This window comes from Dufourea novaeangliae, unplaced genomic scaffold (genome assembly GCF_001272555.1).
Source record: "Dufourea novaeangliae isolate 0120121106 unplaced genomic scaffold, ASM127255v1 scaffold208, whole genome shotgun sequence".
Taxonomy (NCBI): domain Eukaryota; kingdom Metazoa; phylum Arthropoda; class Insecta; order Hymenoptera; family Halictidae; genus Dufourea; species Dufourea novaeangliae.
Window position 1 is genome coordinate 2,042,625 of NW_015374114.1, and position 12,688 is coordinate 2,055,312.

A 12,688-nucleotide genomic window follows, 5' to 3' on the forward strand; every position below is an offset into this window, starting at 1 on the left:
TTCACCAACTTGTATTATACGCAGAATTAACGTGGTATTCTGAAAGTCATATTCCAAGCTGAAATGAATTTGACCGACGTTTTCACTTGGTTCCGAATTGTCGATGTACATGTCGACCAACGACATGGATCTGCTTTGCAGGAAGGCTTTCTGAAAAATAAAACGTATTGATAATCGAAATGTAATCGATCACTTTTTCTACTCTTGCTTTCATTTAAATGGTGGTCGAATACGATAACCTGCGCAAGAAACTACAAGCATCTCTCGCTCTCGTTCTCTCTCTCTCTCTCTCTCTCTCTCTCTCTCTCTCTCTCTCTCTTTCTGCTATCAGTTACCCGACCGAAAGAAAAGCAGAGGACGAGAACGTACCGACGGATGATCTCCTTTGACATTTTGTAACTGCTTATTCTGCGCTCCTGCAGTTGGTGTACGCGGTTCGGCAGTTCCACTAGCCAAGCTGCTGGCACCGCTGCCAGACACAGTGTTTCCACTGGCTGTTAAACCGCTGGTGCCCGCATTCGTGTTGCCGACGCTGGATCCACATCCAGATCCAGAGCCCAATCCAGAGCCAGAGGCAGAGGCGGAACCACTGCCGCTACCACCGAGACCCGCGCTCGATGTGGAACCGGAAGCGGCGAGGGCCGTTGCACCTCCGATTGAGCTCGTTCCAATCGCGCCGCTTCCGCCCGCGACACCTCCGAGACCAGTTCCACCCGTTGACGCGGCTGGTCTGTTTGCCGGGCTACCGGTTGTTCTGAAGCAATTTTACCAGTCACGTGTACCTTATTCTCTCTCTCTCTCTCTCTCTCTCTCTCTCTCTCTCTCTCTCTCTCTCACACACACACACACACACTCTCTCTCTTTCAGTTCTTTCTTTCTTGGTCGCTGTCGTCGAAGCTTACATAGAAAACTAGTCCCTCTTGAGCGTTCACTTGTTAACAACAGCAACAAATCTACCGTTCCATGTAAGCACACGTTTCAAATCGACAAAGACGACAACGACAAAGATCAGAAAAACTATTGACTACGATATCCATGGAACAAGTTTAGAAAGTGATTGCCTAATGCTTGCAAGCTGCGAAGCAACACACAGTGTCGCTTCTTTCGTTTTCTATCGCGCTACGGTGCAAAACAAATAGGTATACACTGCCGAGAGGAGGCGTAGCGATTCAATAGTCTGATATAACGCGTGTCTCGGACATATATGCAATAGGAGACAGGAGATAGACCGTCGACAGAAATATCGTTGTCTCTGCTCGAACGAGAGGAATTGCTAGAGCGGATCCTGTTCGAAACAAGAATCGTACATGTAGCGGCGGTTCCTATAAGATGCGAAAACAATTCGCTGTTCGAAGAACACTGAGAACATCGTGCTTACACGCGAGAGAATGTTTACGGCGCAAATGTCGTATGTATGTACGTGTATGATAGAAAACGAAGATTAGATAGAGGAGACATCGAATAGAACTACTTACGGAAGTAAAGCAGCACCCATCCGCGAATGGAATATTTCCATTAGGAAGGGAAATTGAAAGAGAAGATAGAAGAGTCATACATATGAGGCGGTTTAAGAGATAATAAGTTTCGAGTATAAGTTTCGTTATTTTCCAATTCGTCGTATACTTACTCTAATTGCGCTCTGCATTCCAACCATAACACGCCGAAAGGAGGCATGAAACAAAAGAAAATGAAACAGGAGTTAATGAATTTCGATGATCCTGACTACGTCAACGAAGGAGAAACAGAAGAAATTCGTCTCGTTCGAAAATACACGCGCCACTCTGGGAGCATTTTTCTCGACCTCCTGGCCATCGATTTTAATTATTCCATTGATCGAGGAATCGAAGAGTTACAGTTCCAATTGTATTCTAATGAACTCTCGCTTTGAACGCGTCTACCACGGCAAATGGGACATTTATCGAGGTATGAGGAAATGTTTAAAGATAAATAGAGAAAAAGAATGATATGGAGACTGGGATGAAGAGGAGAGAGAGAGAGAGAGAGAGAGAGAGAGAGAGAGAGAGAGAGAGAGAGAGAGAGAGAGAGTAAAACCAAAAAAGAAGATGGGCAGATTGAGAGATTTAGAAAATCGATAAATACGTAGATAGATAAACTGTGGGAGTATGACAGACGAGCAGTAACGAAGCACAAAAAAGAAAGAAAACACGTTGGTGTTGTGAGACGTTGTCCAAAAAAAAACATACTCGTTTGTACTTTATTGCGGTTGGAGACAGTCTCAAGGGACTTGTAATTCGTGTACCGATTATGCCTTAATTAACGATGCTTGTCTAACACGTATCTACTGCTCCTTACCTGGTAGTATAATATTCGAAGAAAGCAACCAGTATTTCCAAAGATCTCGAGACTGCGGCCCACATGGTTTTATGATTCAGAAACTGTCTGTTTACTCACGATTATCACGGAAACGCGTTCACATTTCCGTCATCGGATGTTCTTCGTATGAACGATTTAAATAATATACAAAGCATACCCGTCGTACTTGGGCACAATATCTACGTACATATACGCGTATTGCTAGTCTTCTTCTTATCCAAGTTTTACAATCTTCGTTTTCGTTGCTGGAATACCTATGTATGTATATGCGGTTTCCTTACACGCGGAGACTCAAATAAATACGGTTTATGCGGAAATTATTTTTCTCGAACTTGGTTCACGTTGTAATCGTGCAATTTACGGTGATATTCGGGGTTAAGAGATTCAAAAGCTGCGAAGATAAATTGTTCAAATTATTACGAAGGAAGATACATTCTGTTAAATAGGTATATATGTATATTTATGTGTGTATACGCGTTGCGTTGCGTCAAGATGCGTGAAGCATGGCGCCATCTCGAGAAACATCTATTGTCCGCGCGCGAACCTTGTTTTTTCGGGAAACATTTTCAAACACCTCTTTTACGATTTATCGGAGAAACAGTGATAGTAATTGATAATGAGCAAATAGCAACAAACTTGTATGCGGCGGATAAAAACGGAACAGACTGTTTAATAGCAGGTTGTTCGAACGAGAGTATTTGCTTGTTGGGAATTGATTCGGTATACGGACAGACGGACAGATGGACGGTCGCACGGTCGGTCGGTCGGTCGGTCGGTCGGTCGGTCGAAAGAAGGGGTTTGTTGCATCGATCTTATGTTAGCTATACTTGTCGGTACTACTACCGCCGCTTCTACCCCTACCGCCTCAAATACCACCATATTTGCCGTTCTCTTTGTCTAGCCAACTTGGATACCACCGTTGTTACCAAAACTGCAAGTAACACGCGAATCAAAATTCTATATCATTCGAGACCTCTGGAAATTGAAACCGAGGAAACGCTCAATGTTTAAAGCAATGTAGAGCAACGATTCGTAGTCGTTTCAGATTAAGCCTGTATCGTCAGTATTTACGAAATGAACGACATACATATCTAAAATCAAGTCAGGGACGCATTGTGTCGCGCACGTGGCAACGACGTTCACGAAGGTCGATAGACACGGCGCGCGCATCTCACTGGACACGCGAACTCTTCCTCCGAATCGGCCTTAAACTATACTACACACACAACAGCGATGCAAGTCTAGTTATAGAAACGTAAACTATCAAAATTATTCATCTCTCTCTTCTTTTTCTCAAGCCCCTGCTCCCCGCCCTTAAATCACAATATATTTCTTTTTTGTACATTTTTCGCGTTGCGTTGTGTCCCGTCCCGTCCCGTCCCGTCCCGTCCCGTCCCGTCCCGTCCCGTCCCGTCCTGTCCCGTTCTGTCCATTTTCCTTTTCAAAAGAAAATATTATTACGTGGACATTCGACCCAATGATATTTTTGGTTTCAACGTACCTTGTAAGTACGTATAGAGAGAACGGAACGTAGTAGCAAGCTTAAGATGGTAAAAGCACAGAGTCTTTCGAGCAAAAGTAAATTACGTACATAGGTATCGCCGAGAAGATCGATTGAAACGCACGCGCACCACAGAGAGAACAAGCTCCTGGCCGTGGAGCGGCTCGGTCAATGCCGAAGAACGTCTAAGCAACAGGTTCCTAGTCGGAATACGCGCGGCATAAATTTCACAGAAAGTAATAAAAACCAACGTTCTCCTCCATCGAGGTTCAAGTTTTATAGTTCCATTGAATTGTCTCGTTAGAGAGAAATTCTGCTTTTAATTCTATCGATCGGTCAAGCTTGTTTGAATTAAGACGTATATTTGTTGTAGAGAAACACGAACGGTTCATTTTCTTTTATAGACTAATCCACGGTAGCTGCATTTTTCATGAAATTCTGCCGTTACTATGTATTAACGCATTATTAAAATTCTAAACTTGTGTGCTGCACCTGATCAATTTCGTGTATCTCAATCTTGGTCAGGTCCTCCCGCAAGAAAGAAGAGAATCCGTGAAACATACCCGAAAACTCTGATTCCGAACGAGCAGCGTACGTATGTAATCGCGTCAAGGGATATGTATCCGGGTACGAGTAAGTACTACAAAATTTGTATTTTTAAATCTCAAGCTTAAATGTCTTTCCAACCAGGAAATCCATTTAAGTACCTCAAAAAGAACTTTATCTGCGATTATCGTGAACTCGTCACTCGAGCCACCTGTTACTCGTGGATCCTATAAATGCATCGTGTAGTTACCGGACTAAATATGTAATCGAAACTATCGGGACACGCGATACACGATACACCACACCACAAAGCACTTTTCTTATTCGTCGATGTATACTGCACGAATCTAACCGTACACGTGTATTCACGTTCGTCTATTCTATTCGAATAGCCTTGCGATCGAAAGGTCTCACTCACGAATCAGTTTGTTCAAGATTGACAGGAAAAACGATTTCTGACCATTTTCCAGTTGATGATCGAAAAAGAAGAAAAACGGAATTAATAAAGAAAAAAAGGCCTCGAAGCAGAGCAAAGTTGGTCGGCGAATGACGGTCGACGAAATAAATATTAATTGGCTCTAATCAATAAAACGAAACGAAACGAAAGAAAATGAAATAAAAGCGACGGTTCGATTACGTACAAGTTGAGAGAAACAACCACGATACTAAACTCGTTGCACCGTGTCCCGTTACGTTTAACCGAGAATTCGCACAAAGAACGTTGCAATTAACATGCCTCGAACCATTACGGGTCCCGCGACAGCGACCAAAAAGTCCGCCTTTACGTAAAACACGGAGGTGACAGGAGACATTGCACACGCATCGATGCTTACGACACATTGGCGCCACCTCGGTGCTCGGCAAAGGAGTTTCCGGCACCATAGCGAGCCTCCCCTACGCACCGGCCACCTAACCACCTCCCTCCTTTTCCCTTCTCCGTTCGCCATTCTCCCTCCACCATCCTCCCTCCTAGCACCCTCTCCAAGTTCGCTCACTCACCCGGCCACCTCCCTCGCGACTACCAGGCCATCCAGCCCTCGCACCCACTCTCCCTCATCATTTTCCTCTCTATCCTATACCTTCTGGCCGACCGAGTACAGAGTACCGGGTACCGACTACCACCTCCGCTACCTTCAACCCCCTCAGTCAGCCCCTTCCTTTCACCTGACCCCTGAAATCCCCTTCTTCTACTCTATCCCTCTGGCATTGCCCGTTTGTCCTCTTTACCTCCATCTTCGATCCGCTACTGGTTTCCATAAAATCTTTGCCTTATCATGAATCGAACTCGGCTTCGAGCTCTACTCTTTTCCTTGAACGAATTAAACTGTTTACCGGAGCTTGTCCCGCTGATCGATATCAAGCTGTTGACTTTTCTATTAAACGCGATATGATTGTCCAACAGCATAAGTTGTCGTTTCGTCGTCGGCGTCGGCGTCGTCGTCATTGTCATCGTCTTCGTCGTTAATCGAACGAGTGCTATCAGACGAAATTCTTTTCTATAGTGACCTAAGAATGTTCTCGAGAAGGAAAAGGGAGGAACAGACCAGGGGTCTGGGTTTCACGAACAAACATCGAAACGAAGCGAATGGCCTTGGTCGGAGGTTGTTCTCGTTTTTTCGTTATCCTAAAATGCTCGAGGCATCGTGCTATGAACTGGGCCAACGGTGGTGTCCTTTCAATTACATGTATCTTCGTTGCTGGGAAAAAATCGAATGAGAAATAAAAGGAACTGTGGAAGTACGCGCAGGCGCGTTCTCCTTTTGCTTAACGGACCGAACGTCAACCAGCTGACAAATACCTATGTAGTTGATGCCTTGATTCGAACGTTCACTACCTCAAAAAGTCTAATACGAACAGAGCCCACCCTTTGCTTCTCTCTCACCTCGAAATCACAAATACTGTATTTCAACTGAATCATCGACCACTCGTTGCCGCGACTGACGCAAACGCGTAAATTGTTTTCCCTTTAAAGCATATTAGTACGCATCGATCGAAGGAAACTATCGGCAGCCAATGAGATACATACATAGTCTATTGAATGCTGGCTACGCGACAAGTTGCATCTTTCTGTTTACGGTCATTGAACTTGCTCGAATTCCCAACGATGAAAGCAGAGTAAACGAGGTGAGACGATTCAGAGGCCAAAACGATTCGTTCGTCGCGCGAACTTGTTCGCGTTGATAAATTGATTCTTGATTATGCGTATCAGATTAAATGACCCGACAAGCGGACTACGTCTTATTTCGAGCGAACGAAACTAATGCAATATCATTCTTCTCCTGCCCACCTCTCTCTCTCTCTCTCTCTCTCTCTCTCTCTCTCTCTCTCTCTCTCTCTCCCTTCTATCACTCACCCCCTCTCTCCATCGGTCCCTCTCCGCCACCTGCTCCGAGTTTTATCACCCCATTTCTCTCATATTCCTCTACCTCTACCTCTACCACTAGCACTACCTCTACGACTACAATCGCGTACCTCGTTTACGAAATAAATTTCTACTCGCTTGCAAGTTTGAATAAAAGCTGTGCATGAAAATCATTCGAAAGGATGAAGTCGATCGATCGCATCGATAGTCTCGACAACGAGTGGATGTATCGTCGAAGAGCAATCGGTCGAAAGCTCGATACTGGGGATCTAAAACGTAAACTAACGGGTAACTTAATCAACAAGTTTTCCATAGTCCAAGGAGGCCCTTCGCGTACGACTCGTTTCTCTGGCGAAACAAAAACGCGGAGAGAAATCATAATGAAATAGAGGAAGAATAGTATAACTGTAAACTTTAATGATTGATGTAGGGCCCGTTGGTCGAGCACGATCCGCACAAGATCATTGGCGGTACAATTAAACGTGGTGGCCACGCGTAGGTACTACAAAAATACATATATAGTACATACATATATGTAGTATACGCGTCTAGATAGCTTTCGCGTGTAAGAAACGAGCCTCGCGGTCAGTGGAAAAGAACCGTGCTCGCGCGCGCAATAAGCGGTTCGCAAATGCGTACGTTATGACACGCAAGGTCTTATAAGTGACGATGAAACGCAATTCGGCAGAAGCGTATAATCAAGCCAAGCAATCAAGTAGTGCGAGCTACGTGCCGGTGCTCGCGAGCACCCTCTTTACTCGTATCGCGTCGAATCGATTACGTGCTCGTGACCATCGACCGGGTTAATTTACTCACAGACTCTGCGACAAGAACCGCGACAGTGCCAACTTGCTGATTCGATTATTTTTCAGGCCATCCAACATTGCAGAGGCTGCGATTTCCATATTCGATCGGTCCTCGACAATCAGACTAAACGTGAAGGAATAGTTTGCCGTACTTGGTTGCGATCGATTCCAATGGATCGAGATGAATCCTGTTATCGCCGGAAATGTATTCCTCGAATGGAACCGCGTATTCCACTAATTCCAATTAGTATTCCTATAATCGATATATCGCATAGATATATCGAATGGTACAGTCGCGTTTCAACGTTCTTTTTACCAAGTCCAAATCGTTGTCGATGTCTAATACCTTCCTGAGTCTTCTTCCCAATGTTACGCTTTCGTTGCCGATCAAACAACTTTCGTTTTCTTTTCTCTACGTTGTTTCAATGCGTCGTCGTCGTACCGTTAACGCGTTCGTCGACCAGACGTATCGCATGATTCGATCAACCCTTGATCTCGCAACAATACGTCAGATTTTTCCGCGAGTGTACAATCGTACCCCTCATTGGGATGTAATCAACGGAACGAAACGCTCGAATCGTTGATAAGTTTGATGCTCTTGCGAACACAAACAGGTAATTCACCTTTCTTTCGTTTTTCTTCTGTTCCTACCCCCCGCCACTTTTCTTCCGTCTCCCTCTCCCTCTTTGGCCCCCCCTCACTCGCTCGTTCTCTCGTTCTCTCTCTCGCGCGCGCGCGCGCTCTCTTTCCTTCTCGTCCTCCCCCGCCCTTCCACCCTTTCTTTTTGACCGCTTCTTTGCGAAGAACGTTTCTTTGAAATGAATCCGATCGGTCGATGCAAAAATAACAGTCGACGTTTCCACGATACCTCGTCGTGGTCCCTTTCAGTTTATTTTAATTCCATCTTTCTCCGATCTTCTTTATATCCTTCGCCTTCGTCTTCTCTGTTTCGTTCGAATCGTTATTTTTATTTGGAAAGAAAGAGGGAGACGGAAAATTAAGGAACTTAGCCCGCGCGTCGTTACTTGTTTTCAAAGACGACAAACATCAATTTACTTCAAAGTATGATTCCTTGACAATATATCAGCGAAATCGATACGAAAGTAATCCGACTCGTTCAACGATATCTACCGTTTTGTTTCCGGAAAGATTGAGTGTGACACTAGAACCGTGGAGTAACCCTGAACAATAGCAAGATTTATAAACGAACGACAATCAGCAACTAACGGTCAGCAATCAACGATCAACAACGACAACAACAACTGTAGCAAAAACGGCAACAGGAACAACGATTTGTTTTCTCTTTTGACGACACCACGTTTACGCGACAAGCACAACAACGACTGTGCATTTGATATGATATTTTTCGATTACCCGGTTGGTCGGTATCTCTCTTTTTCTCGATCTCCCACCTTCTTTCCCTCACTTCCTCTGACTCCCCCGCCCTTTTTTCTCTCCTCGTACTATCTTTTAGGTCGAAAGTGCTTCCGAACGTCAAGAATCTTTGCCGTGTTCCGTACTCGAAGAGATGAAATTTATGAGAAGAAACGTTGAACGTCGCGCATTCCCCTGTTCTCCTTTATCCCTGTATACTGCTTCGCGTTATTCGATCGTCGTCCAAAGATTAATATAGATTTGCCACATAACGACCAAATGATCCCGGAAAATCGTACGAATCGAAGATCAACCGGATGCGCGTAAACTAGTAGGAACGGGAAGCAAACACCCTCGGTCTCGGACACTTTTTCAGATGCACGAAACGTAGAAAAGATCCTTCGTGTCTTCGATCGATGAAGAGAAGTTCTGTGAAAAGGTAAACGCGTAGGTGTATCGTCTATACACCGAAGACACGGAATATCTTTTCCGAAATACGACACCGCGGCAATCTGTCGCGAATGTGTGGAAGAACGATTCGAGACTTGTCGAGCGAGTGCCGAATGTTCTCGTGAAAATCGATGAAACTTTACTTGTTTGAATTTATAATCCAAAGCCACGATCAACAGTGGCTGTTGAATACACGGCAAACACGATCAACCGGTCGTCTTCGATACGAACATTTATCCGTGCAAAACAACGACGATAATGACGACGCGATAATATCGAAAACGAACCAGATACGAAAAAAGAACTTAGAGCTGGTTGAACGAGCGTAATGGGTCCCGTCTAACCGAACGAACGAACGAACAAACGAACCAACAAACGAACGAACGAACCGTTTGCCAACCACGAACTATCGCTCTTCTCCGTGATGTGACCTACTCGCGTACTGCTCACAGCTGCTTCGAACCCCCAGAATCCTATCGCTACCCCTATGTCAGCCCCCACTTTCTCGCGATCCCTTCTCCTCCATCCCCTATTTTGCTTGATGCTTTTACCCTCGTTCTTGCCTAGCTGTAACTCGCTCCAACCATTCTGCTCTATCCTCGTGTCACATCACACCACTCTGTAGTGTACTTCGTACATGTCCTTACATTCCCCCCTTCTCTTTTCGACCTCGTTCACAACCACCACCACCACCACTACCGCTACCACCACCACCACCGACACCACCCCGACCTCCACCGCCTCCACCACCGCTGCCATCGCCAGCATCGCCTCCATCGTTATCGTCATCGTCAGAGTCCTCTTGCCTTTGTCCGTTTTACCCGACGATCCATGCCGACCGATTCAATGTTACAACCACCGTACGCTCTTGCCCTATACCCTTCCTCCTATCTATCACTTTCTTTGGTACCCATCTTTCCAATTCCGATTTCCCTCTTTGCCTTGCTTCGTGAACCCTGCTCTCATTCCCTTGTTTCAACCCTCTTCCTTCTTCTTACCCTTGCCCTATTCTCAGTGTTTCACCCTCCTACATGTCAGTGTTCCTTTTCTGTAGTCTTCTGCTTTTACCGCACTCCACAACCATATCCCTTTCATCACTTTTCACCTTATATACACTTCCTGCAAGTTATTCCCGCTATCGATGTATGACACGAAAATAGTAATTTTTCGTACGTATTACTCCCCGCAACAGTCGCAACCGATGATCGGTCTCCCAATTACCCGTTCCTATTGAGTTATCCGAAATCATAAAATGGATATTTAAATTGTCACCATAAAATGTTTGCCCCCTTAATCGCTATTTTATGATTGATTAAATTTCACCTTTCACCTTCTCATTCGTTCGTTAGCATTCCCACACATGCTTGTACCCTTAGTAAGGACTTCACATGTTTATTGCCATGTTCGCAGTATTCAAAGTCTCATTCTGACTTTTTGCAAGCGCATAAGAAATTTAACGAAATCCTAAGCTCTGTAAGTGCTGCGATGTGTTACGACTACAACCAAATCTCGAATTACGGGCAAACGATCGAAACGAATACAGTAAAATCACGCAGTTATAGTTATAGGGTACAACGTAACAAGTGGCATCTGTTGCGTGTCGTCGATTTAAGTGCTACGAAACACTCGACTACTTGGCACTCCTCCAACTGGCACCTTGTCGGGAATAACGGAATTTATAGCACACCAGCTTCCTAGTTTTTGAACGTTTGCAATTTTTTTGTACCTGTGTGTCAATGGTCGTATCTCTGCCGGTCATTGATGTTGTCTGTATCCACCATAACAGTGAGTGTACGTAAATTCAGATCTGAAAATATCATATTTTTTTGGGGAACAAAAGTAGAAAGGAAAAGGTATCTTCGTACCGAAAATTAGAGGTGCAATTACATTTGCGAGTTGTACCAGCGATAACGTATTGTCCATAGCTTCCGCAACTCAATATAACAACAACGTATACATAGTACATACATACATATACCTATATGTATACCTATCCTACATGTTTCTTTGGGTAAACAAAATTGTCGCTCCGACCGGACGTTTTCCGACTGTGCATTAACAGAATAAAACTCTGTAGTTATCTAATAGTGTTTATTATCTTTGTAAAAATTTTCCTCGACCCCGTTGGTTCTTCGATCGATAATGGTTAACGGCGGTAAATTACGCACATATTGTTAGTAATTACAAACCTACATACCTATATACCTACCTACGTAGATACATACATACATACATACATACACACATTCATACATTTACCGACGTGCTTAGTTTCTTACATTCAGTTTTTTCGCTTCACAGAATATTGGATGTACGTATTCGGTAATACATGAAATTTGATTCAGACACCGTATGTAGTATGTACATATGTATGTATCTTCTTGATGCAAGAACATAGCGTGAACGTTTATTCGCAAAGGATAGGCATGCATTTCAGCGTTCATGAATCATGGTGGAACTGCGCATAAGGCAAGGTAGTCGAATCGACTATATATTGTTTTTGCTTACCGAAAAACTTTCATGCTAATAAGAGGAGTCTTCAGATTCAAAAAACCATCTTTTCTATTCGTCGACTTTCCCTCCTCTCGATCGTCACAAATTGAATTATCTCCGCGTCTATCCCGCGGTTCGAAGTTGTTGCGCCTTTGTTTCAATTTTTTCGCTCGGAGGTAAAGCCAAGCAGCAAGACTGAGCATCGCCAATACCGCCAGACTTCCGATCGTTCCAAAAATTACTGTTACGATTACGCCTTTTCGCTCCATGCGTACCTTTAAGAGAGAAACGCACGTTCAAATAAATTTTATATCTTACCAATATTGTATAAGACTCTTATCGCATTTCCTATGAACTTTCACCGCGTGTGTCACCATCGTAATATAATATATGATAATTCATATTGCATGCATCGTCTGTTGGATCGAACGAAGTGTCTATAAGGTGAAACGATAGAAAATGATGTTGCGTGCGTCATGTCGAGCCAACCAGAGTCGTACCACGTGAAAACATTAATAATAATCCTCCATAAGGCAGGTCCAAACATGTGCAACAGCGAGTACGCGAACACACGCAGCCAAAATCCTTTCAAGAATCTTCAACAACGCGCGTTGTCCGCGACCGTGGTCTGGCAGAGCACACGCGAGCAACGCGCATTGCAGAACACTCTTTAAAGTAGTTTTGAAGGGTCAATTTTAATACGATTGACGCGCAAGGAAGACCCGACTTACATACAAGTACATGTCGCACGTGTCTGGATCATCCTTTACGTTCTCGCGTTCTTTCGTGTCTCTGTTCTTCCATTCGACTGGTTTCTCACGT

At 44.3% G+C, this 12,688-nt stretch overlaps 1 protein-coding gene across 1 annotated transcript in view; it reads right to left on the bottom strand.

Annotated features, from left to right (window-relative positions):
• Positions 1-7,708, bottom strand: part of LOC107191010 (synaptotagmin-7) — a 9,202-nt gene extending 1,494 nt beyond the window's left edge. Inside the window, exons 1-3 of the mRNA XM_015579931.1 lie at positions 7,560-7,708; positions 370-754; positions 10-150 (exon numbers count right to left, since the gene is read on the bottom strand). Coding sequence (XP_015435417.1) covers positions 10-150; positions 370-754; positions 7,560-7,648 — 615 coding nt within the window. The 5' untranslated portion in view covers positions 7,649-7,708. The remainder of the gene's footprint in view (positions 1-9; positions 151-369; positions 755-7,559) is intronic.
• Positions 7,709-12,688: the final 4,980 nt, after the last annotated feature.